Source organism: Rhipicephalus sanguineus, chromosome 11 (genome assembly GCF_013339695.2).
Source record: "Rhipicephalus sanguineus isolate Rsan-2018 chromosome 11, BIME_Rsan_1.4, whole genome shotgun sequence".
Classification (NCBI taxonomy): Eukaryota; Metazoa; Arthropoda; class Arachnida; order Ixodida; family Ixodidae; genus Rhipicephalus; species Rhipicephalus sanguineus.
The window spans coordinates 120,369,016-120,394,769 of NC_051186.1; the positions used below are offsets into that span (position 1 = coordinate 120,369,016).

The 25,754-nt window shown below is 45.8% G+C and overlaps 2 protein-coding genes across 2 annotated transcripts in view; both read right to left on the reverse strand.

Moving 5' to 3' along the window:
- LOC119375345 (tRNA (adenine(58)-N(1))-methyltransferase catalytic subunit TRMT61A) overlaps positions 1-13,979 on the reverse strand; it is a 57,423-nt gene extending 43,444 nt beyond the window's left edge. Inside the window, exons 1-2 of the mRNA XM_049411245.1 lie at positions 13,503-13,979; positions 8,141-8,410 (exon numbers count right to left, since the gene is read on the reverse strand). Coding sequence (XP_049267202.1) covers positions 8,141-8,410; positions 13,503-13,830 — 598 coding nt within the window. The 5' untranslated portion in view covers positions 13,831-13,979. The remainder of the gene's footprint in view (positions 1-8,140; positions 8,411-13,502) is intronic.
- A 1,479-nt stretch (positions 13,980-15,458) lies between these two features.
- The window catches only part of LOC119374793 (protein pellino), a 56,553-nt gene continuing 46,257 nt past the window's right edge, over positions 15,459-25,754 (reverse strand). The window contains exon 10 of the mRNA XM_049411246.1: positions 15,459-24,554. Within this exon, the coding sequence (XP_049267203.1) occupies positions 24,428-24,554 (127 nt within the window). The 3' untranslated portion in view covers positions 15,459-24,427. The remainder of the gene's footprint in view (positions 24,555-25,754) is intronic.

Consider the following 25,754-nt stretch of genomic DNA (forward strand, 5'->3'; position numbering starts at 1 on the left):
ATACACCTATGTGGTTATCAGCAGATGCGGTAGACAAACGCCGTGATGTACAGCAGTGTCTCAATGGCAAAGAGCCTCACTGTCCCTAATGCATTCCCCTAAGAAAACTCCAAGGCAAAAGTTAGGTTCTTTTTCTTCTCGATCGCGGGTAGATCCGCCCCCTCCCTCTCTGCAAGCTTTCTGCACCTCACCTGGTTTTGCGCTAGCTCCATGATCGGTGCACCGATCACAGAAGCAGTGTAAAGTGACGATGTCATGTGACGACGTCATCACGTGACGTCACGATATATGACGCCATGATGACGTCACAAGTTTTGACGATCTATGACGCCATGATGACGTCATCACATGATTATTTTTTGCATCAATCGATTGACGCCGCCAACGGTGAATTTTCGTGTTTGGTAAAGCATCTAAGGCTTTCGCATTAATATTGCAAATTCAACGTTAACAGCCTGGCCGTTAACAACCTGGTCTTACATACCAAACTGTCCTCCACCATGTCACCTCTGTGCCATGCGCGAAACAGCTTCGCTTATCATCCACTTCCCAGAGTGAAATGGCTCCTAATTTTTTTTTTATTGTGATAGCGATGATATGGACACTCTCGGCGGATTTTTGCCGTCGCCGTTGCCGTAATTTTCTGTATAAAGTCCAAATGAATAACATCGCCACGCGCATTCTAGCTGCGGGTAAAAGCTCGCGAGCGCTGGCGACGAACGCGGCTGAAGCGGAGATTAAACTAGCCGGCCGTCTATCTCCGTCGCACGGAGAGCGCATGAGATAACATCTTCCCGCGTGCGGGCCTGCCGTCGATTGCTCATCAAACAGAGAGGAAACGGCCCGCCCGTCTTTCGTAAGGAGCACGAAGGGACACCAGGGGAGCGGGGGGGGGGGGCGTCGTTCGAAGGGCGCAGTCGCTTGCGCGAGGCATCAGGAGACGGTTCGTAAACTTGCTGTACTCTCAACACTTACTTCGCATTTAGAGAACTCATAGCACAAAAACGCTTCGGTTCCTGGAGCGGCCATATTCCCTTAAACCAGCGTTTTGTTCAGTTACGCGAGATCGGATCCAAAAGAGTTAGCTGCTAGCCTTACTTCGTATAACAATACAATTTGTTGGTATCGCATTCATAACTGAGTTTTTTTAACCGTCAGCTATTGACCACCGAAAGCGAGGGGCGGACGTGTAACATGGCGCAGCCGCTTCACTGTGGGCCGTGAGCGACGGGCCCGCTACTGACAGCTGCGCATTTGCGGCTGCTCCGACCAGGAGATATGCTTTTATTAATGAGATTACACTTTTTTTTAAAGCAAGCAAAAATTTGAATTGGAACCCTAGCACGTGAGCTCGAAAGAGCAGGGCCTTTTACGAGGTATTTACCGCAGAGTGATTACAAACTCGGATGTGCTGGTGAAAGGAATTACGAAAAGGCTCTTCTAGATGAAGATCCATGGATAAAGTACATCTGAGGAATAGTGTCAACGCGTTCCAACATTTCGCGTGCTCTTCCATAAACGCGAAGCAAAGCAGATTCGATATTGTTCCATATATCTACTGCTAGCGATCCCAGATTTCATTCCGCGATGTCCAGGAACAGAAGTGACAGACATTTTAGCGGCACGCATGTAGTCATTACTGAACATTGCTTTCCTTGCGTGCCATGCGACGCTTGAAACGAGCTATCAGCAGCGTTTCTAGAACAGACGACGTCCGTCGATGAATCGCCGTCGCACTTTCTCGCTACCGATAGGCCTACATAACTTGCAACTACGTCACACCGCGGTAATCTGGGATACAATTTCGCGGCATGGGCCGCCATTACCGAGCACATGGCAGCAGACGACACTGACTCAAGCTGTGCGGCTCTCGCATTTCCCGTCAACGCTGCACATCTCAACGGCGATTTGTGCGATACTTGGCTGCTGCACGAGAAGTGTAAATCAATAAATAAAAAAAAAGTCCAGACGCAGTGACGTACTGATTGCCAAACGTCATCGCAAACCCGCGCGACCGCACGAAAGAGCTGTCCGAGACGGGGCACATGGCTTATGCGTGCGTAAACAGGAAGGACCGCAGACGTTGTACAACGTTTGTGTGCGGGTGTCACTTCATCAGGCAAGTTATGCTTCCGAATCTCCTCAGCTTTTCGCCGAGTGTATCACCACGGGGTTATGCGCGAGGTCAATTTTTGTCGAAACGTGAAGCACCAAATTGAACACAGCGATCGCGCCTTGGTTTTCGGGAGGCCCTCTTAGCTCTTCGGTGAAACGAACCCCGACTGGGCGCCAAACATGTTATTGTGTCATGTTTTATGCAGCAATCAGTGACGAAATCTGTGCAGTTTGAGCGCCCCTGTAGGTGATTCGTGCGAAGTCGTTTCAACCATTACGTGCCAGAGCACTGACGACACTGCAGGCTGCATAACGTCTTCAATGACTCTCGTTCGTCATATGCGCAAGGCAAACGATCAAAACACGCGCACTACGCCGAACGATCCGCGCACGAACGTAAACACAGCGCGGCTGTGCTCGGTGATGGCGGACGGAGGACAGGAACTGACGTCACTTGCAAGTTATGTATAGACGTCACGAGCCTCTGCGGAGAGCGCGTTTTGCTGTCGAGCCGACTTGCAGAACAGAAGGGTGTGTCCAGATAAGATCGAACACGAGGTTCCGGTCACCATTCCCGATTGTGATGAAATTTACTGTAGGCCTAGGCATTACACCCAGAACAATGGTTTCGCAGTTAGTGTTGCGAAAAAAAATTTTGTTCGCCTGAAAAAAAATATACAAATTTCGGCCGCAAAAAACGCTTTTCCGCCAATTTCGCGATTTCTGAATTTTGAGCGCACCTAGGGAAAAAACGGTGCACTCCTTCGTCACAATATTTCTTCCCCTTAAAGCACAAGTGAAATACAATCTTATTAGTCTATTATTTCCCTTGCTTGTCGAAGCACTTTTCAAGAAAAAAATCACAAACTTGGCAAATTGCACAAAATACCTGTATCTCAGGAATTTATTGCTGCAAGCAAGTTAAAGTGAGGATAATAAAAATCGCTCCATATTAACCTTGATACTTTCGCTCTCTTTTAAAATATTTTTTGTGGTTTTATCGCGCTCCGTTTTACTTGATAATTGGGCTGAAACGTAAGTAATTTACCAAAAACGCCGAACTTTGAAAATGTTTTTCTCAAAAAGGCCATTTTTAATTTTTTAACAAATCCCCCTGATTGAAGTCAAGGACGTCATCTACCAAAGTGCAGAAAAAAACGTTGCATTAATTTTGTTGCTAACAAAAGTTATAGTGCGTCAAATGTGACCATGCCAGCCTAGCGGCCGCGTCGTTCGTTATGGGCTGAAACTCGGATATAAGTTGCTAAAAATACTTTTACGTGTCATAATCACAAATCAGCAGCGCCACACCAACAAATGCGCAGCCCGGTGTCATGGTTCAGCAAGCTTTGTCTTGGGATCAGCCGCTTGACAAACCCGCAGCAGCGGCCGCTCGATGCTGCGGGCACTCACATTACATGAGTGCCGCTTCGACTGCGGATGAGCTCCGCTTGCGCGCCAAACTACGCTCAGAGGACGAACGAGAGAAGGAATGCATCACTGTGAAAGTTAAAGGCCGTTAAGTGCCAACAAATGTCATAGTATGCAACAAAAGCTCTGCCGGCAATTTCCCAGTGAGCGCCTCCAGTAGCGCGCTCATGTGTTGCTTTCTCTCTTCTGATGGCCCGAAGATAATTAGGTTCATTCTATGAGCAACATATATGGCACAAAAGAAAGCCATTGACATCTAAAGAAAGCTGTCATACGTGCTTCCGATGGTTGACCGACTCGAACTGCAGTTGTTCATCTCGTGCCAGAACACTTGTGTCAGCCGGCTGTGAAAAGAAGTGTGTCCAAGTCCTTTACTTCATTAAAGAACCGCTTTTACAATACTGTATTCTTGTGCCTCCGCAAAACGGATCCGTTTGTTCGAATTGTTTCATCAAAACGGATTTCCAAACGAATTGTTTCATCACTTCCGCAGTGGTCACAGGCTGCGGTGTCGGCCATTCCTATGCGGAACGCGTACGCACAGGTAAATGCGACACCCAACCATAACCTGCACAGAAGGGTAGCGTCACCTCGACGAAGTCCTGGGGGAATTTGAAGGCTGAGAGTTGGATCTAGGGCATACAGTCGTGCGTGCAGGAAGTGTGGCTCGTTCCACTGCGACGTGGTGAGTTGGCGAGCAAGCACGCGGAGCTTCCGTGCAGCGTCAGTTCTGGAGAGCGGTATTAAGAGTTGATCGTTTTCAGTATGGCAGGAACGGGCAGCTTGATCGGCCCGTTCATTGCCGATAATCCCACAGTGACGTGGAAGCCACTGAAAAGTTATTTCATGCCCTTTCTCAATTAAATGGTGCGTCTCTTCTGCAATGTCAAATACAAGTTGTTCGTGCGGGCCGCATCGCCCGCCGCGAGACCTTCGATTCCTCCGTGGTGCCTGACTCAGCCCAGCATCAGCCTAACAATACCTGGCATCCGGAAAAAAGCGGATATGTCGTCACCTGCCCTTAAACAGCTCGCTTTACTCCTGCTATATGAGAAGTACCAAGGCTATGTACACGTATACACTGACGGATCCGTTTTGCGGAGGCACAAGAATACAGTATTGTAAAAGCGGTTCTTTAATGAAGTAAAGGACTTGGACACACTTCTTTTCACAGCCGGCTGACACAAGTGTTCTGGCACGAGATGAACAACTGCAGTTCGAGTTGGTCAACCATCGGAAGCACGTATGACAGCTTTCTTTAGATGTCAATGGCTTTCTTTTGTGCCATATATGTTGCTCATAGAATGAACCTAATTATCTTCGGGCCATCAGAAGAGAGAAAGCAACACATGAGCGCGCTACTGGAGGCGCTCACTGGGAAATTGCCGGCAGAGCTTTTGTTGCATACTATGACATTTGTTGGCACTTAACGGCCTTTAACTTTCACAGTGATGCATTCCTTCTCTCGTTCGTCCTCTGAGCGTAGTTTGGCGCGCAAGCGGAGCTCATCCGCAGTCGAAGCGGCACTCATGTAATGTGAGTGCCCGCAGCATCGAGCGGCCGCTGCTGCGGGTTTGTCAAGCGGCTGATCCCAAGGCAAAGCTTGCTGAACCATGGCACCGGGCTGCGCATTTGTTGGTGTGGAGCCGCTGATTTGTGATTATGACACGTAAAAGTATTTTTAGCAACTTATATCCGAGTTTCAGCCCATAACGAACGACGCGGCCGCTAGGCTGGCATGGTCACATTTGACGCACTATAACTTTTGTTAGCAACAAAATTAATGCAACGTTTCTTTCTGTACTTTGGTAGATGACGTCCTTGACTTCAATCAGGGGGATTTGTTAAAAAATTAAAAATGGCCTTTTTGAGAAAAACATTTTCAAAGTTCGGCGTTTTTGGTAAATTACTTACGTTTCAGCCCAATTATCAAGTAAAACGGAGCGCGATAAAACCACAAAAATTATTTTAAAAGAGAGCGAGAGTATCAAAGTTAATATGGAGCGATTTTTATTATCCTCACTTAACTTGCTTGCAGCAATAAATTCCTGAAATACAGGTATTTTGTGCAATTTGCCAAGTTTGTGATTTTTTTCTTGAAAAGTGCTTCGACAAGCAAGGGAAATAATAGACTAATAAGATTGTATTTCACTGTTCTTTAAGGGGAAGAAATATTGTGACGAAGGAGTGCACCGTTTTTTCCCTAGGTGCGCTCGAAATTCAGAAATCGCGAAATTGGCGGAAAAGCGTTTTTTTGCGGCCAAAATTTGTATATTTTTTTTCAGGCGAACAAAATTTTTTTTCGCAACACTAACTGCGAAACCATTCTTCTGGGTGTAATGCCTAGGCCTACAGTAAATTTCATCACAATCGGGAATGGTGACCGGGACCTCGTGTTCGATCTTATCTGGACACACCCAGAAGTTACGTCGGCACCGTGCATGGCATCGTGGCTTACTCGGGACGCGCGCGCGAGCGCTCTTTATTCAGCGGAATAATTCTTGGTCCATGGTTGCGACTTTGGCAACCCCAAGATCAAGCTGCACATGTTCTGACGCGCCGGCGGTGCGATTGCCGGTGATAGACGCCCTCAAACGCGAGACTTTGGGGCAGTTTGGCGCAATTTTCGTCGATATTATCAGGATGGCGCAGTAAGTACAATTTGGCGCACTTTGGCGCAGTTGGCGCAGGAGTGGAATCACTGCTGTTCAATAAAAGTTAGACTATGCCTGTTTTTTCGGTATCAGCCATCAGTCTTGAACTTACTACTTAAATTCATCCATGAATCTACCCAGCACAAAAACGTGCAATTTATGTTGTCAAACTACTCTGCATGACTCATTAACCACCAATTAAAGACGCGTAGTGTGAACAAAAGCACAAACGACGATGTAAGGTTTTTCTCACTACCCTCACCGGTCATTAGCAGTAAATAAAGTAGACTCTCAGTAAATGAAAATCTCTTAAATGGAATTGCAGCCTAAATGGAACAACTGCCTTTAATATGATTGGTTTCGTACTTGAATTCATTAGATGAACACCCCTGTTCATCTAATGGAACACTTCAGGTTCCATTTAATGAGAGGCTACTGTACGTCATGCAGTAAATGCCCAGAAGACAAAATTGAAATTCTTTTCTAACTAATCTCGTTTACCTGGTGTTTTGTCCATTTTTGTCAATAATGAATGTTTCTTTTTCAGCACACTGAAAATTCCTATACTCGCGGACAGCTTTTCTTGGCAATGAAGGAAAGGCTACAGGGGCGGAGCTAAAGCACATGCACTGCTCCGCGAAGTAGTCTGGTTCGGCGTGCGTTTTGAATTTATTTTTGGTTTGTGAACCTTCCGTATCTCCTGTGGTGGCCATTTCATTATTCGAGCGGCCATCACAGGCGTAGACAGCCATTTGTTAGTGAAATTCATCACAAGCACCCTCGGCGAGTCGTCGGGAAAGCTGGAGGGTGACAAGAGCTCACCTGAAGACGAAGACACCATTTTGACTCTGAGGTGCACGTAAAAGGTGTGACGTTTTCACACGCGCAAAAACGCGAAATGAAACTGTGTAAAGTAAAACAAATACACTGAAACATCATTATAACAAAGCCGCATCTGACATGAAAATGAGTTCATTATATCCGAAAATTCGTTATAAACATACATTTTGTAACTCTATATATATGACAAGACTATTCTTCATTTACTTCATTTACATAATGGATAATTCATTATATCCAAGTTCGTTATATCGAGGTTTGAGTGTATATATATATATCTCTTTAGTGCGTGCTGACCCTTTTTGCAAACAGCGCCCCATAGAAAGAAAAATAATGTTGTTTTTTATTCTCACGCAGAAAACACAGACGCAATTGTGGGACTATATTCTTCAGCGGTAGCACACGCGTAGTTAGTCTCTGTAGCCTTCCCTTCATTGACAAGAAAAGTTCTCCGTGAGTATAGCACATGTCTCAGTACCAAGTGACAATTTTCCGAGTTAACTGCACAAAAGCCTGGATTAAAAATGCCCATATTAAATAAAACACTGGGTTAATTTGATGGTTCTTTAGTACCTTTAGTCTGACAGAAAGGTGTCTGCCAGGTTCACATCAGGGCTGCATCAGCTCTTATGTGAGACTTGTTCCTGTTCCCAAAGCTTAAGAGAAGCCTGAATGGTCACCGTTTTGCCAGTTTACCCACCTTCCTGCAGGTTGTCACTGAGTCGCTGAAAGGGGTCATGGCAGATGACTTTCAGGGAGCTTCCCAGCATGGGAATGACATTGGCAATGGGTATCAACACCGAAGTAGACTATTTTTGAAGAATTTTAAAAATGCATAAAGATTGGTACAACGTGGCAGCATAAAGCACAGGACCGGGTTGATTGGCGGGACATGGGAGAGGCCTTTGCCCTGCAGTGGGCGTAGACAGGCTGATGATGATGATGATGATGATAAAGATTGGATCAATCAATTCTTTTTACGAGACTCGGTCTCATTACTTCATGGACAAATCCTGTACGTTGATGGCCACCAGTGTGCTTGAAAGAGCTGTGTCAGAGAACTGACACCGCTGAAATATTGACAAAGCTGTTCCACTCACCGCAGCCTGGTTTCAAAGCCGAGGCAGCAGCATCCACAGCCTTCCATGGGTGAGGCAAGTCCAGAAACACAGCATCTGCGAGTCCCTCAATGCCGAAACCATCCTGACAGACGTCGCGGTGCGCACAAGTCACAACAGAGTTCAGACCGTGCTCTTGAAACTCCTTCTGGGCCACCTGAGCACGGTGCTCGTGGAAATCGAATGTGTACACGTGACCATTCGGTGCTACAGTCCGGGCAAGGGCATGGGTCATCGACCCACTGCCAGTGCCTGCAAAAAAGCAAAAGACACAGAATTGATCATCATCAGTGCCAGGCCGCCACCAACTGAAGGGTGGAAAATGACCTTCAAGATCTTCTGTTTATCACACGTATCAGCCTGGACACACACACAGATCTGTTGTGGGGGCCGGGCAGGCAGATGTGGTCAAGTGTCATTTTCTGCTCTGTATGCTATGGCAAAAAAAAATTTGGGGGGGGCACGGGCACGGTGTGCCCCCACCTGGCTACGCCACTGATCTCGTGTATCACACAACCACATTAATGACGCAGCGATAAAAGACGAAAGTGATTTCGTGGGATAAGTAAATACATACACATTTCCGCGCTTCCTAAGGACCGCAGCTGGTTCTAGGGCCCTTCAATGAAGTCTTTCGCGTTACCTAATAATATTGTGGTATTTGCCTTTTTATTTAATACTTCTGGCCCCTTAATTATGTATGGATTAAAAAAAAGTTGCCAGAATTGTAGCCTCACCAGATTCCTCAGTGAAAGAACCTGAAATTTATAGTTTTATGCGAGCCCCTCAGCACAATTGTAACTATAATCCATAAGCTATCCACAATCAGTTCTTACTTTCGTTCTACCCTGTACATAAGAACAGTGCAACACACATTTCCCATCAGATATGAGGAAATCTATGTTCACTGTAGGCTGAAGGCCTCTCCCAATGACCTCCAATGTGCCCTATCTTGTGCGAGTGTCCATTTTATTCCTGAGAACTTCTTCGTTTCATTCCCCAAACTAACGCACTGCCGTCCTTGGCTGCATTTTCCAATCCCTTGGTATTCATTCCATTGCCTTAACTGACCACTGGTTGTCTGTCATACACATTACATGGCCCACTCAGGCACACAGACAGATGGAAATCGTAGAGAGGTCGTCGTAGCTAAACACCGAAGAAGTTCACGACTGATTTATACAGTAATATGTTACACCTTGTCGCATTCACTTGATCTGACAAGTGCTGGCATGGCGTAAGAGGAAAGCTGAAGCGTGAAGGGCCAGTCGCCGTGCTCGGCGCGGCGACTGCTGCAGCGTGCGCACTTTTCCTATGAGCGCTTGCGCACCCGTCGGTGGCGCTCGTGTGCTTGAAAAATGTCTATTGCTTCATCGGCTAGGACATCTTGGCGTACACAGTACCACCCACTAGCAAGATCTACAAAGCGACGAACGTTGAGAATTAGCTTTAGTAATATCACGCTTTTATTAATAATAATTGTCGGGGTTTAACACCCCCAAAACCACGATACGATTATGAGGGACACCGTAGTGGAAGGCTCCGGAAATTTTGACGACCTGGGGTTTGTTAACGTGCACCCAAATATAAGTACACGGACCTCAAGCATTTTCGCCTCCATGGAAAATGTGGCCTCCGCGGCAGTTCAGCAGCCGAGCATCTTGTGTACATACCTTCGTAAGTTCACTCAATACACCGCCCTAGAGGGCATTAAATTAGTTCCAAGGAAGAATGACCGACACAACTTTTTGACGATGCTATGTCAGATGTATGTATCTACCTTCCCATGCGGCGTTCAAGTGATTTGCAAGGTCGGCACAGTTTGAAACTACACGTAAAACACACAAGAGTTCGTGCAGATCTTTTGCTTGCTGCCCGTGAAACACAAAGCGTCTTTCCCGCAGAGAACGTCCCAGGTGAAAATTTGCAACTGGGAATGCAACTGGTCCCAACTGGTCCCAGTTCAAATGGTTTATGGAACAATTCCCAGCGGGGACCAGTTGGGTCCCCACTGCAACTGGTCCCAGCTGATCCCAGTTGGGTCCCCACTGCAACTGGTCCCAGTTGCTTCCCCACTGCAGCTGGTCCCAGTTGTTTCCCCACTGCAGCTGGTCCCAGCTTGTCATTGTTTTTTGCCCGCTTGTCCTATTGTCCTTTTTTGCCCTATTAGAATTAGCCTTGAGTAAGTGTTTCATGGGTGTCCCGTCGTCATGCAGAAGGCCTGCAATATAGCAGCGCCCATGCAATGATAATCACAGTGGATGAATGAGGCATACATTGAAATATATTTTCATAATCAAAACTACAAATGCTTATGCTGGCCCTTCATGATGTCAGCGACCATTTTGCAAAGGCAACTATGTCTTGTGTCACTTTCTTCTGGGCAGCCGCAGCGGCACTCGAGGAAATGCCTCCAAAATTCTGAAAAGAAACAGAGCCATGAAATCAGAAAAACTGTAACACTTCTTTATTGAACTTTAATTTTGATAGCAATGTGTACAAAGTTGGGGGTACAGTGAAAAATTATCTAGACCTGTGATTCACCGCACATGTTCACAATGTTGCGGAAGGCTGAGTGAAATATTACACACCCAACTGTGGCTTATTGCGTAAAGGAACACAGCATATCTGCAAAATTTTGCGGCAATCGAGGAAGGAAATTAGAAGAGAGGGCAAAAGAAAAAAAATGAGTGGTGCCTTATCCTGTTTACATGCTTGCGTCCTGTGTTCTTTGAGATTCACCCAAGCATGAACTGCAAACTCGCCCAAGCTTATACATTGTGTGGTTAACACTGAATTACTGCAAACTATTTCAATAATCACTTACAATCTGTATGGTTATCTTTTTCGGGATGGTGGTGACTATTATGCATAGAGCATGCCACTAAATGTCAACTTAAAGATGGCATGAAGTAATTAAATTAGGCTATGGTAGATTCACGATGAGGCAGTCAGAAAGATATAACAGACTGTAGTCAAGGCAGCCTAGATTCCATATCGTTGCAAGCCCGACACAGCAGTCAGGCTGCAATGAGTTGGCTAAAACACGTGCTGCACGTTACATGCTTATGCAATTAAGCCAACATCATTAATAAACCGCACCAATGAACATATGTTACGCACATTTTGTAACGAATTATATCGTTCTTGTGATGTTATGTCGAACAAGTTTGATAAGCCGATTGGTGCGCACGCCAACGCACACACCGCATCGACTAGGGCATTTTATTAAGAGGCGATAAACGCGTTTTTGGCTCAACACACACGCTGAGCATAAAGTACACAAAGGGTTTGCGAGACTTCAACTACACTGACGAGCAGGGCACCGGTCCTTCAGCTCTGATCTACGCTTATGTTTCTTTGTGCATAGAGACAAACACAACAACAAACTTGTTTTCCCGATCTTTCTGCTTCGTCCCACGTTTTTAATACAAAAAATAAGGGCAATATCAAACAAAGACTAAATAAGAGTAAATACCATGCACTCAACTCACCGAACAATCGGAGCACATGGGCCTTGACGTAAGCTTGTTGCTCGTCTTGCCATTATTCTTGGTGCCACTTTGTAGAGTCATAATCCAATACATTTGTGGCTGAGTTCTTATGGTGCACGTTGAACATAGCCTTCACGTTCTCGTCGCGGAAATACACTAAAGCAAACACCGTGTAAGCAGGCTTACGTGTAGAGATTAGACAAAGCGTGCGCCGAGTTACATAGCCGAGTTAACTTTTTGGCTTGGCTTGGCTGGCTTGGCCGCAAGCTCGGCTTGTCTTCGTATCCGGCGAGCGCGGATGGCGCGCCAGACGTTTACACCTGGTTTGCACCACATTATTTTCACCTGCATTTTTATAGCGCTACTTGTATTCCTTAGCATAAATTGCTGTAAAATTTAAATATTATTCAAAGCTTCTTTTTAAGGTTAGGACATTCTGTAGAAGCAAGGAACGTGAAAAAAAAAAGTTCATAACAATTAACACGCAGCATCTCTGGCGCCCCGCCGCGCACCGGTTCACTTTTTTGGTCAATCGGCTGTTTCTATGCCGGTTGCGGTCTCATGGCGGTTTCTATGTTATTATTCTATGGTGTTTAACAACACCTTCGCTATTTAGGCGCTGCTGTGTTGTCGATTCATTCGCAAGCATCGTGCGTTTGCACATTTTTCTTTAGTGTGCTTTACCAGTGCCTGTTTACCGCAGGGCAGGTACGGAGACACTGTACTGTCGTGGTCGACACGCAGTTTTTTCTATAACATTATAGCCGCGCGAGTTGCTGACAGCGTACGTTAACGTTGATTAGATTATCAAAGTGGCATGATTAGAAAAGCTACGTGCCAACCACGACGGTAAAGTTTTTCCGAACGGTAAAGCGGCGCTGAAATACACTTTCGTTGCGCCACGTGTGTCTCGTCACCCTCGCTCGATCATGATCTTCGTTTCAACATGAGAAGCCAATCGAGTGCTCTGCTCAACCGCGGTTAATGAAGCGGAATCACTGTTTATTTGGAGCCTGGATATCAGGCCCGTAGCCAGGAATCTTTTTTTTTTTGGGGGGGGGGGGGGGCACTTGGTGAAGGCCTGACTATTCGAGAAAAACACCTATTCTCATTATTTATTTTCGGTAAAACACCCCCTTCCAGGCAGCGCACAATTGGGACCTCTTGCTTCTAATATAACTGGTTAGGGTTTCCAACTGGGACCAGCTGCCTCCAGTTCAACTGGTCATGGTTCCCATTGGTGGCCAGTTGAGTTGTAACTGGGACAGCTGCTAACTGGAACCAGTTGCAACTGGAATCAACTGGGACCAGTTGAGTTGTAACTGGGACAGCTGCTAACTGGAACCAGTTGCAACTGGAATCAACTGGGACCAGTTGAGTTGTAACTGGGACCAGCTGCTAACTGGAACCAGTTGCAACTGGAATCAACTGGGACCCATTGGTTTCCAACTGGGGCCAGTTGGACTGCAACTGGGACCATTTGATCCCAGTTAATACCAGTTGAAACCAGTTGGATTCCCAGTTGCACATTTTCACCTGGGGTACGCAAGCACACCTGCTCACGCTTACCAGTGAACGTTGCCTGACGCTTACTGGCGAAAGTGCGCGGTGCTCACGCTTAATGGTGAACGCTGCCCACGCTTACTGGGGTATGTACGCCGCGCTCACGCTTATCGGTGAGCTGCGGCGTACCTAGTGTGTAAGGGTGACACACAGGCGTTACACTCTCAAGGAACGTTCTCTGTGAACAGGGAGCTGCACCACAAAACACCCTCGTTGCTTCAGGTGCTCCGGGCAACCGTTTCGCCACTTCGTGAACAATTCAATCACGACGACCGCTGAAGACTTACCGACTTCGCACACCACAGACCCAGGTTTCAGGTCCAGTTGTAGCGTCACCAGGCTGATGTCGCGGGTGTAGAGGATCTGCGTCCTGTGTGGCAGCGTGAGCGTCCACAGCTCCGGCGTAGCGCGCAGCACGTACACATACCCGCGCGAGCATTGCACTTTGGTGCCGTACGTACGACCGATCACGTCATCGTGCTTTAGAGCGCCGTACTTGGTCTGAAACACCTCGCCGTGCGCGAGCTTGATGGAGTAGATGTGAGCGAAAGTGCAGTACACCACGCACGTATCGCCCGCCTGGGCGATGTTGCCGTGCGAGAGAAAGTTCGTCATGACTTGAGGATGTTAACCGGGTTAACGCTGTTAATCACGGGATGCGCAGTTGAAAAACGTGACGAACAACTTTGATGGAAAAGACGCTCGTAGCCGATCAAACACGCCCGGCAAACATGCGGCGACAACGTGCACAACGCACGCGCCCGTCAAAAACACCGGAACTCGTAACCGGAAGTTCACTCGTTAATAGGAAACCCTAGAGGTACTAGAGGACTGCAATATGCACGTAGGCTGAAGCTAGTTTCGGTTTCGTTTGCGTTGTTGAACGTTGGTGGAGTGTGTGCACCACCGCTGTTGCGCGTTGCTTTTCTGCGGTTCGTAGACGGGAATGCGGTGCGGGTAATACGCGAGAAAATACGGTAACGACGTAAATAGTACCTCAAAATCTTCACACGCAGCTGTGATTACTCTTCGGGCGCCGGAAACGACCTTGTTCGTCGTAAGCCTTCTGTTCCTAAGTCGGACTGTACTGATCGTCGCGAACTTTCCGGTGAACAGCGGGTTTTTCTTTTTTACGGCATCCATCGTGTTAACAAAACGAGCGGAGAAATCGAACGGAGACTCCGCACAACTAACACCCCTCTACTTCGTAGAGGGGCTTTACGCACAACGGGTTGGCGGAGCAACGGCGAGGAATCGTGCGGTAAAGTCCCCTCTGTGAAGAGAAGCCAACCTCTTGGGGCGTTTCCCGCTGTCCGATGTTCGATATATCAAGTGTTGCGGCTATTTTTGTTCGATGTAGCCGTAGATTTCCGCATGCATTGAGGTCAAAGGGTCGCCGTGACCGAAAGTAGTTCGATATAGACGGGTCCGAGTGCACTCTGAATCGTTTAGCATTTGTTCCAAGCACAGGCCAGTGATTTAGCACATAACACCTTACGGTCTGTCACTGCGGAAACATTTTATTCATCCACACTGGAAATCAGGCAAGGTAGATAAAAAAGCAGACAAGCAGCACACGTCCACACTCTTGTGAATTCTATTTAATAATTTTTGTGGCATATGAAATTACAATGTGCACACATGTGCTTAAAAGAACGCACTTTGGAGGTACGCACCATATTTGATCTGTTCTTCTCCTGTGCCATTGTCTAACACCATAAATGAATGCTTTCACAAACTAGAGGGTAATCACTGCTGGCTTGCCTCTGAAACAAGAAATACATATAGCTGTGGTGTGAAACGTCCAGCACAAGTGACCGGTGACTAAAGCGCCAGTATTGCAATTAGCATTTCAGGTGCAGTCTTTCGTATAAGCTGCTTTCCCAGTCATCTCCGGCCTTGAAACGTGGATCTTACCAAACACCAGTTACACTCAGCGCCTTGTCCCGTCTCTTCTTTGTCTTATGCTCCAGTCTTCTGCGCTGCCTTAAACAGTGAATCTTAACCAACTTACCCGGTCTCACATTATTTTCGCTCGTTACTGGCATGCGTTGACAAGTGTTGAAAAAACACAAGAACGGTCGTTATGTTCTTTAGCACTGGTATGTGCTCATGAGGGTTTTGCCATTCAGGTCATCAGTCACATGCGCTAATCTGCTTTTCCTGTTGTTGTTGTTGTATATAGAACTACAAGGAAATATCTGTCGCTCCTAAGAGCCCAAGGCAACATGAAAACAGCACCATTGTCGAAAATGATCTTTATTTCCTATGGTACATAGAAATACCAGCAGCAGGGCATAGTATCTACACAGCTTCAGATGCACACTCGTAGTACATACATTCGATAAATAGGCACTCGCCAATGCGAGAGACCACATGATAGGGACGAGTGGCGGTGAGGCGTTAACATTATCATACACAAAGTGGGATCCAGTGCGCGTGTAAACATGCTTCTGTACATTGTTGAAAAGCAAAAAAAAGGAAAGGTAGCAAAACAGTGTGTGCTCTCCTCCTACAATGCACCCAACAACTGTCACAATCATAACCAGCCGCAGACGCAGCGTTGCAACGAAAATGCGCTGCAAGAAACGCATCGTTCGCAACTCCCAGCGTCCCGTGGTAATTCAACAAACGCGTGCTCTAGAGAGGGTGTAGTCAAAGACAGCGCGGCGACAGTGAACCCGGTTGTGGCATAGGCAAATGCAGAAATGGAAAAGATATAATGAAGAAGTAAAACAAACTTTCAGCTGTCAGCGCTTCCGAGAGACAGGAGAAGGGAGTGAAACACATAAGAACAATGTTCCACGGCCAACTTAAGATGCCAATAAATGAAAAGAACTATCGATGCTGAAGGACGCGTGGGGAGTTATAAGAATGAAGTTTGATATGATCCTCAACGAACAGCTTAAAACTGCTACAAAGCTATCTTGTCTGATATTGGGGCTTTGATTGCATGGTGAGTGAACGTTCACTAAAGAACAAGTAATTCATGTATTCACTTTAACAGGACCCAAGAGACTTCCAGTGCTTCTGCACCGGCTGATCACGTAATTCTGCAGATGAAGCAGTGCAGATACATGCGTGGTGGCACATGCACAGGCAGCAAAGGAAAGTGCTGCGCTTATAATTTTTCAGATGCTTCAGTTGATATAACTTTTGTGCTAATAAGAGAGGGAGCTGATTAGTATGAGACAAGATCCACACGGCCATCAAACGCTACGTCACGTCACCGTCAAGGACCAGGGTTCATCATAAGACGCGTTACCTCACTGGTTCCTTCTCAATAACAGCATTAGCTAGTACTCTCAGTGCCATCTGTATCCTGTTCTCTGAACAAAAATAAAGCTGTGATAAAATGCTGAATCGTGACGGATGCCGAAGGTGTGGCAGCGTCTGACAGCCTTGTGAACCCTGCCTAACTGAGCATCTTGGAGTTCCACGAAAATTTCTTCAAAACTTGGCGCCTTGACGAAATATTTGTGGAGTGCACTCATACAGAAGGCCACTGCGCAGCTTCTGTCAGTGAACTCGGATGCATGTACCGTGACGAACAGCTTCTAGCGAAGAATGCGGACATGAACAGTACGATTCAACTTAAAAAAACGTGACACTGTGTTTATTACAAAAAAGGACGCGTACATCGTAAACAGTGCCTAAACCACCTTTGAACCAATGTGTCCAAACGCTCATGAAACAAAGCACTTTCCGCACAAGTATATTCACACACATACTTCATTTTCTGTTGATTGTAACCGTGTAGTCAGAACCACGTGACAATACGTACATGGAAAACACCTCAGAGTGAGGCAATGTAAATTCACTCGTAGAGGCATGTACATTGCTCAGTGTGACTTCACGGTTCCTGCAATTTCGAAAATTTGTGCTGAGGTATATTTTCAAATGTTTTCTTTTGCAACAGTATCAGATCATTTTGTTACATCAACTAGCATCACTGCTTGCTAGATAATGCGTGCCCCAGGTTCCACTACACAAGCTATGCAGGCTAGTTCAGTGCACATTTAAAACCACTCAACATAAACATAGAGAACCGAGGAACTCTGACATGAGCACTCAGCACATGGAAGTACACAGCATGGCACCTGTCGTACTGGAAAGCACCCTCAAATATAGTAGTTAAAAGAACAGCACTCCTTAGCACACAAAAAAGATAGGCATATCAAGAAAATCACTTCAGTAAGTACAGATATGGCAGGACCTCGCTGGAACAATCATACATTGCGTGCCACAGCAAACTGAATTTTTTGTTTGCTGCAAGATATCATTTTCGAAGTCAACTTGTGCAGTAACCCTCCCAAGAGGTCCGAACATAGATTGTAAAAGCACTGTAAATGGCTTTTCCACTTCAAAGGGAGCAACTTAAACAGGGTAGCTTAAATACTCAAGTTACAGAGTCTGCCCATAGCCGCAGATGACCATAACCTAAACTTCATTAAAATTTTTAATGGGCAGACTGAAACGCTTGTCATGTGGGGTTCACAAGAAAACAAAAAGAGATCTGAAGTCTAGAAGCAAAAGCTGACACTTGAAATTGATAGCTACATAATTCAGCTTGCACTATTCAATGAATTTATACCTGCCCATTTCAATGCAGGCGATTTATACACGCAAAACACAGAAGAAAGTAGAATTCACATGTCATAATGGTGCATGTAGACTTGGAAAACAAGAACAAAAACCCAAGATCTTCAGTAAACATCACTCGCTATATTGGAGAAGGTCTCGCTGAATGTGTCCAAATTACGTTGCTACCAACTGCTACAACACGGAAAGTGTTCATACAAATTCAGCAACATAGGAAGTTTTGCACAAACATATCAAGTGAACATGGAAAACAAAAAGAAATCCCAACACAAAACAACACAAATGGAATGACTTCCTTTCAGAATGAAAAGTGACATGTGAAAAGGCAATTGCCTGACAGCTTCGAGAGCAACCTTAGACGAAGTCTCGCATGAATTGCGAGTACGTGTGAAAATTGGTCATTGTAAATGGCACTCTTAAAAAATGTAAATTAAGACGAAAGCAACGCAAGTGTATCAGGCTTAAACTACGAGACCAACAGCAAAATTTTTACAATTCTTTACAAGCTTAGGAAGAGCTAATATGTGGCAGCCGGACAACATTGATGAATGTGTCAATGTCAAATAAAGTAGAGAAAGTGTTAAATATGTAGAAGATGGCAAAAAGGAAAAATTATATGCAGAATAACAACGAGAATCAAAGCTATAAACAAGCAGTTTAACCAAGCAACTTTGCACGATGATCGTTAATGATACAAACACCTTATGCAGATGTTTCTCTTGTCATTAGAACAGTTCATTGATGAAAAAAAGAAAAAAAAAATGATATGCAAGCCACATGTACTGCCCATGCTAGGCGTGAAATAAAAGACAAAATGTGTGCATGCCTTCTAGCGAAATTAACATAATTAGAATTTTGACCAATCGCGTTCAACCACAAAGCCAACAAACACGAGAAACAGCAACAGACAGTTAAAAAAACACAAAGAACTGCAATGAATGCAGGTGAGCATGCAACAGAGGCTCTAGAATAACCACCAAGCAATGAGATAAAGTGACGCCGTACTTTCTCGAAGATGAAAAGCGTGAAATGATCGAGAAAACCGAGCATCTAACAGAAAGTGAGCTCTCCAAAGAATGTATTGAAAAACTCTACATGTATGGCTGAAAAAAAAAAAACGCTTTCAAGAACTACTCGCACAGCTTTATGGAAAGCTTGTCATGGTAGATACGGAAGATATTCGTGAAAATATTGCGCTGCTATAAAAAAAAAAGAAAAGCTGCGGGCTTTCAGGGCAAGTCTATTCAAAGAGTTTATCGACATTCAGCACCCAGTACAAAAGATGGGATGTCAGGAACCATCATAAACAATTTTTTTTAAGAACAATGTCCAGTATCTCACCCTGCTGCAAAAATGCAAGTGGGGCATTCAATAAACAAAAAAAGATTAATGGAATCAGAGTTATGCCAGTGCATTATGTGCACGCCACTGTGCACTGCACTGCATGTTAACAACTACATTCTGTGCATACAACCCTGCTACACATATGCAACGTCGATCAGACAATGCCGCTCTACTAGTCATTCACTGAAGATCCCAGACCTGCTGCAAGGTCAAGCGAATGTAGTTTACGCTCCACTAAGCGATAATTAAACAGCTGCACATCTCATCAGAGGTTCGAAAAATAAATTTAACATTCCCTGCTACTTCACTTGCATTTGCAAATTTGATATTTATAGTTTCAACTGTTTCATTTACACCCAGGCACTATTATATATTATTATTAGGCAGAATTACTCGCAAAATGAGTGGTCGTCTTGTGTTACAACTAGCCAACTCAAGATGTGGCTAGACTTATAAGCTGCTTGTCAGTAGTGTGTTGGCAAACGAGCCGTCTTAAGAACTGACTTTGCCTGTCTATCTACCAACCTACTGCAGACCATGAAACGGCATCACTTTCCAAGTCTCAAGTCTGCTAATGAAGTTTTTAACAGCACTCATCCGTTAATGAATAGCTGACCATGGGCAAAAGCTATGCAATATGGTTCATCATTATGTTTCAGCACTACTGAAGTACATTGGTTCCTGCTGTCCTAATGAACTCGTTAAGGAGGTTGTGGGCCAACAGCCAGGCACAACGGAGCAAGCAGAACATTCCTTCTTTGTTGCAAACAGATTATGCGAATTTCGAAAAACGTCTAGCACACACACACCCATTCTAATCCTCGTGGGCATCTGTGCATGTCCTTACACAGCCAGTTGACAAAATCAAATTATGCACCATCAAGATTTTTAAGGCATTTCTCTAATACTAGTAAATACACCCAACCCGCATGCCACATTTAATGTAATGAAAAAGAACGTTCTCAACATGTTGTGCATGCATTAGGCTTCCAACATATCTGATCGTCACATATGCATCTCCATGCCACTTTTACAGAGTGGCGAGCAAGGTGTGCAAGACTGTGCAAGAAAGAAAGACGGCCAGCTAATGCCACAAAAAAAAGCTCAACGCTAAGAGGCTGTGTGCAAGGCATAAAAGAGATCGACAGGTCAACATGGCACAAGTTTATCCAAAACAGAAATCCAGTGTAAAGATGAGATGTATTTCATGGAGCCAGAAGACAACAGCGCGTTGAAAAGCAACGCTTCAAAAAGATGCAGCAGGCAACGAGAGTTATTCCATGCTGAACCCTCCTAGAGTTGTATTCTCAAATGATCACATTGAAAGGCATTGCTCTTGGCACGCAGTGAATCAATGAGGTCAGACGAAAGTGGATGTGACGAAAAGTGGACGTGACAAAAAGCGGGCGTGACGGAAAGTCGGCATGACGATGCCAATGTGACGGTGCGCCACACACCCGGTGTTCCTTTCACGTCATGAGCACAGTGACGAGACCCCGTCACTCGTGTGGTGCCACACCACATGCCACATCGCTCAAAAGTGATCGGTTGAGAATCCATCCCGAGACGTGGCAAGCCGAAAGCACTGCAGAACAGCCAAGTCATGGAGAGCACGCGTCGTAGTGGATTAGTTCAGAGTGCATCTTGAATGTCATTAACGGCAACAGTTAAAGCACAATGCTACAAAGTTTTCAATGAACTGGATGAGACCAGCTTATCAGAACCCCCCGTGAAATGCGATGTCACTGTGATGGCAAACTAGTACAGAAAACAAAAGTGAAAAAATATGCAATCCTCGTTGATGAAATGACAAACGCCCAATGAATTTCATAACGCAGACTCGATGCTGCTATGTGGTGGCAGGTGATTTCTTTTAAAAAATAAAGTCAACAAACGCAGTTTTTTTTCTGCGCTGTAGCCGTGCAACACATGTAGGAAGATCGGAATGTCTTGCTGCGAATGTCTCGCAAAATGGAAACACCAGAGGAAGCGGAAAAGAAAACTGGCTGATGGCTTAGCTCTCGCTAAGCATGACCTACTGTGTGCTAGCACTATTCCTTCACTCATTGAGTCCTCACAGCTTGAACACAGCATTGTCGCGGTTCAGGAGTTTGGCTAGCCCACACGCTTCTCGTAGCCTCGGCACCAGCGTCAATATGCCGTTCTGTCAGTGCAGGAATTTCATCTGCACATTCACGACATTTTCTCAACCTGTCTGCTTCCAACTTCTCTTGTTAAGCCACAATGCGAGGATCAGCCGACGCACGCTCACGCCATTTAAGACATAGTCATGTGTTCCATGAAGCCCAGCACACCGCGCCGACCAACCCAGAAGGACCCAGTGCCTCAACTTTGGCCCATATCCAAACTGCGACATGGCTTGTTCTGATGCGCTGCTAAATCTCTGCTGAGACGAGGAGGAATGTGTGACGCTTCCCCTCACCGGCCACAACTACAGTCGAGCGCGGCTTCCTATTGGCTGCAGCTGTCGTGGGACACATGCTGATTGTCTAAACCATACGAGGCGGGATCGTGCGATTTGTTGCAGGTGATTACTCTTCTTTAGCATGTCATGTACCTGCTCCTAGCCTTCTTTCTGCCATATGTGCTTCTGTTAGGTCTTTATGCTCATACAGTGCACAGACAAACAACAGCTGTTTGCCAAATGGGAAGGCCTAGTGCTAGCACACTAAACAAAAAAAAAAGATGTATCAACAAGCACAATCTACGAACTCACACCACTATGGAATACATTCTTGTTAGCCATTGAAACACGGCTGCAAAAAAAAAATTACAAAGGACATCACCAATCTCAGGATTGTGCAGGCTGCTTCTCTCACAAAGACAATTCTGTGAAACAATGTGAAACCCAAGCATAAAATGATGAAATGCAACTACAAAAATTGACTTCCCTGACCTAATGTCTCAAGTACAAGATGAATATAGATCCTTTGGTTGAATGTGAAAAAAGGTGTCATCACTTCCCGCCACAGAAATTCAAACGTACCTCAAGGTGGCAGAAACCCTGAAAGGCAAAGTCCACAGCACTGTTTTTCAATTGTGCTGTTCATGCCAAAGGGGTCAACAATGCTAGGACATGTGCACAATGCCATTTTGTGCAAAGGCATAGAATTCAACACCAGTGGCCAAAAAAAAGCAAAAAAAACACACACCAAACACCAAGAATGACACTAAAACATTCCGTCAATTCTTAAGTAATCCTACAACTTGGCACTACAAGAGATTCTGTGTTTCAAAAACAGCTCGACAACGCAAACTATGTTCTCAGTCAAATCAGTTATCGCGCAACGTTTGTCTCCGAGCAAAGCTCGTTGCTAGCAGTGCTTCAGCGTTCATTTCCCTTTGCAGTAGTCGTGTAGTGCTACAATGTGTCTACTTGGTCCTGAAATACAGGCGCCCCCCCGGCAGAGCGGCTTTAGTCAAAACTTTAAAACAGATTATGGTCCGTAACAGTTGGTGGTGTCTTGAAATGGCACAGTGAGTCATTACAACAAACGAGACCGCACGCACTTCTCTGCACTACGAATTTCGCCGCGACCTGGCATTCAAAGTTTCGTAAACAATCAAGCAATTCCATTTCACCTGCGGACATCTCGTAGCCAACTCCGCTGCATCCGATAGTTCGTGGGTTTAACGCAAATCGGAACGAGCGCACCACTAAATGCCTCCAACTGCCAAGCCTTCGACAGAACGGCCACCCACATATTTGCCGCTTGATTGCGTGCAGCGTCAAGTGATGCTGCATTGAAAAGCGGGATACTGGTGCACGCAAGAGTCCCAATTTTAACGCGAAGGCAGGTGCCATCGTGAGCACCCCATTGACAACCTACCTGGAAAACAGACAAATACCTCCCACGCTGCTGCTCAATGCAATGACATAATACAACATAATGCAAAAGCATTTACCTCCCATCATGCCTGTCAAAAGCACCCAAAGCCCTTCCCTGCACTAAACACACCACACGGAATCTGAAACGTAAAACTAGCCGCATGAAGCGGGCCCCCCAGTTCCGACCCCAATCTGGGTTCGACACAGCACAGATTCGGTCCTTTCACGACATCACGAGAGAGCAAAAACAGCGACTTCTTCTTCACGCAAGCGATTATACTGCACTCGGTGCAAAAACAACAACTCTGAAGTCTGCGACTTGACACCTGCAGTGCGCAATGCCCAGTACAGTGCGTTTTGTCCTGTTGGGGTCAACTGGTGCCCTGGCAGGACTATGCCTTGCTAGACTTTCTTCATCTTTTGAAATTATCACCACGTTACATCGGATCTCACATCGAGACTTCCTATAAAATTATAGCCTCTTATATCTCTTAGACCTCCTGGTCATCGGGGTTTTCAATCATGGTTTAGACAACTAAGGCTTCTCCATCGTACTTCACTAGATCTCACATTAAAAGTGTACCATCAACCTTCCCTCCAGAATTTAGCTGTTTCTTTTATCGTTTTTCTTTATATGCTATCGCATGCCACGAAAGCCACGCATGGCACCATCCACGTTGCACACCTCAGGTGTCCCACCAGCCTCCTTGTAACTGGGAGGCTCGCAACCACGTACACAGTTAGATCTCACTGGTGCGGCGTCAGCCCCGAGTCCACCACAGCTCTGCTGTTCTCGGCGCTGTACTCCAGTGGTGAAATGTGGTGCTTCGTGTCCCTAGGTCTCGCGAACCGTACCAGCCAGCAACGTCTAAGTTTCTTCAGCAACTTCCACGAACTCTCGTCCAACGATGCGAGGAACAAGGACGACGCTGCATCTCATGATTCTTGCATGCCGCAGCCCGTGACGATCCTGCCCCAATGGATGAGCGGATAGCAGCAGTAACGTGGCGCTAGCTAGTAGAGTTCCATATTGTAAATGTGTGAGCGGAAATACAGCCGGAACAGAATGGAAATGACGGGACGGATGCTCAACTTGCAACAGTCGTAAGTCAAGCATCTGTTCTGTCATTTCCTTTCAGTTTGTGCTGTTTTCCGCTCATATGTTTACAATATGTTGCACCAACTGGCCCGAAACACCACTGCCCTGAAGAAAGTGCCATCGGCGATCGGCCCTTGCAGCTCTCGTGGCAACCACAGAAGGTCAAAGCCGAGGAAGGGCACGACAGCCTCGCTGGCTTTTTTTTCTCACACTCTTCTTCTTCGGAACGCTCGCGAGTGCAGTCAGCTGCCGAGGCCCCACGAGAGCAAGGACAACAGGAGGGAGGGGAAGTGGTGGGGAAACCCGGAGACAAATAATCAGTCAATGTGGTCCTGGAAGATGAGGCGCACGTATCCCGGGTACCCTTCCAGCTGGGTGGCACAGAAGGGGCAGGCCGCCTGGAGGCCATTGGTGCCGTGCGGGATGGACACTGAGGCCCAGTACCTGGACAACAAGCGAGACCAGAGTTACGCATGACAACACGGTCGCTGGCACACGGGCACAACTGCTCAGTTATTCAGCCTTGTGCAAATATCACTTTACAGCAAAGCTGTACCCTGGAACCCCGATTATACGACTTTGAGGGGATCACACAAAACCATCGTATAATCCGTGCATTGTATACTCGAAAAACTAAAGATATAGGCAGTGACACCTAGCCTTGCCCAATAAACTGGTACAGTCTGCTTGAACAAGCCCGTGGCACGACCTTGCAATTCTCCAAGGAAGGTAGATTAAATTATTTTAAGAAATGACAGCTAAGAAGGAGGTGTGAGCGAATCTTTATTCTCAACTTAAAAAAGAAATTTGATCCAACGTGTATCTTCTTTTCCGATAAAACGAGTCCAGAAATCGCCTGCGCGTAAGAATGAAACCGAAACCATGTTGGCAACAGGCTCCCGTCAGGTGAGTCAAATACAGTGTCGTCGCCATCACATAATGGCGACGGAGTACATGCCTGTTCGCGTAGGATGCTTTCGTGCGCAACTGAGCTGTGCGCATCATATTTGTTCCTTCATGAAGTGCAAATGGTGATGTGCCACTGTTATTATGAATGCTCACATCAAGGAAAAATTATATTGCACGGAGAAGATAGGTGTGTCACGTTCTTTTTGCGTGCTCGAGGCCCGTGACCAAGTACAACAAACATACTGCTGAAGGGAGACCTTCAGCAGTATGTCGAACGGTAACGTTTTCACGGGCCGAAAACGTGAAAACATCCGGACCTCAAAGACGAGCTTGCCGACTAGCTGAAGCCGCTCTGTATAGATTAAGCTTGTCTAGATTATGGCCCTGCATATGCATGCAGTCGAAGGCAGGTACAGAAGCGAACTTAACCCTTTCAGGGTCATGACGTACATGTACATCCTCCGCGTACACCTAAAAAGTAAATGACGTACACTGAAACCTCATTATAACAAAGTCGCATCTGCCAATAAAATAACTTCGTTATATCCGAAAATTCGTTATAAACGTTTATTTTTAACACTGTAGCTATGACAAGACTATTCTTCATTTACTTCGTTATAACCAATAATTCGTTATATCCATGTTCATTATAACGAGATTTGAGTGTACATGTACCGTATTTTCCGGTGTATAAGACGCACCTTTTTTTCCTAGATTTTCGCTGGTGCGTCTTAT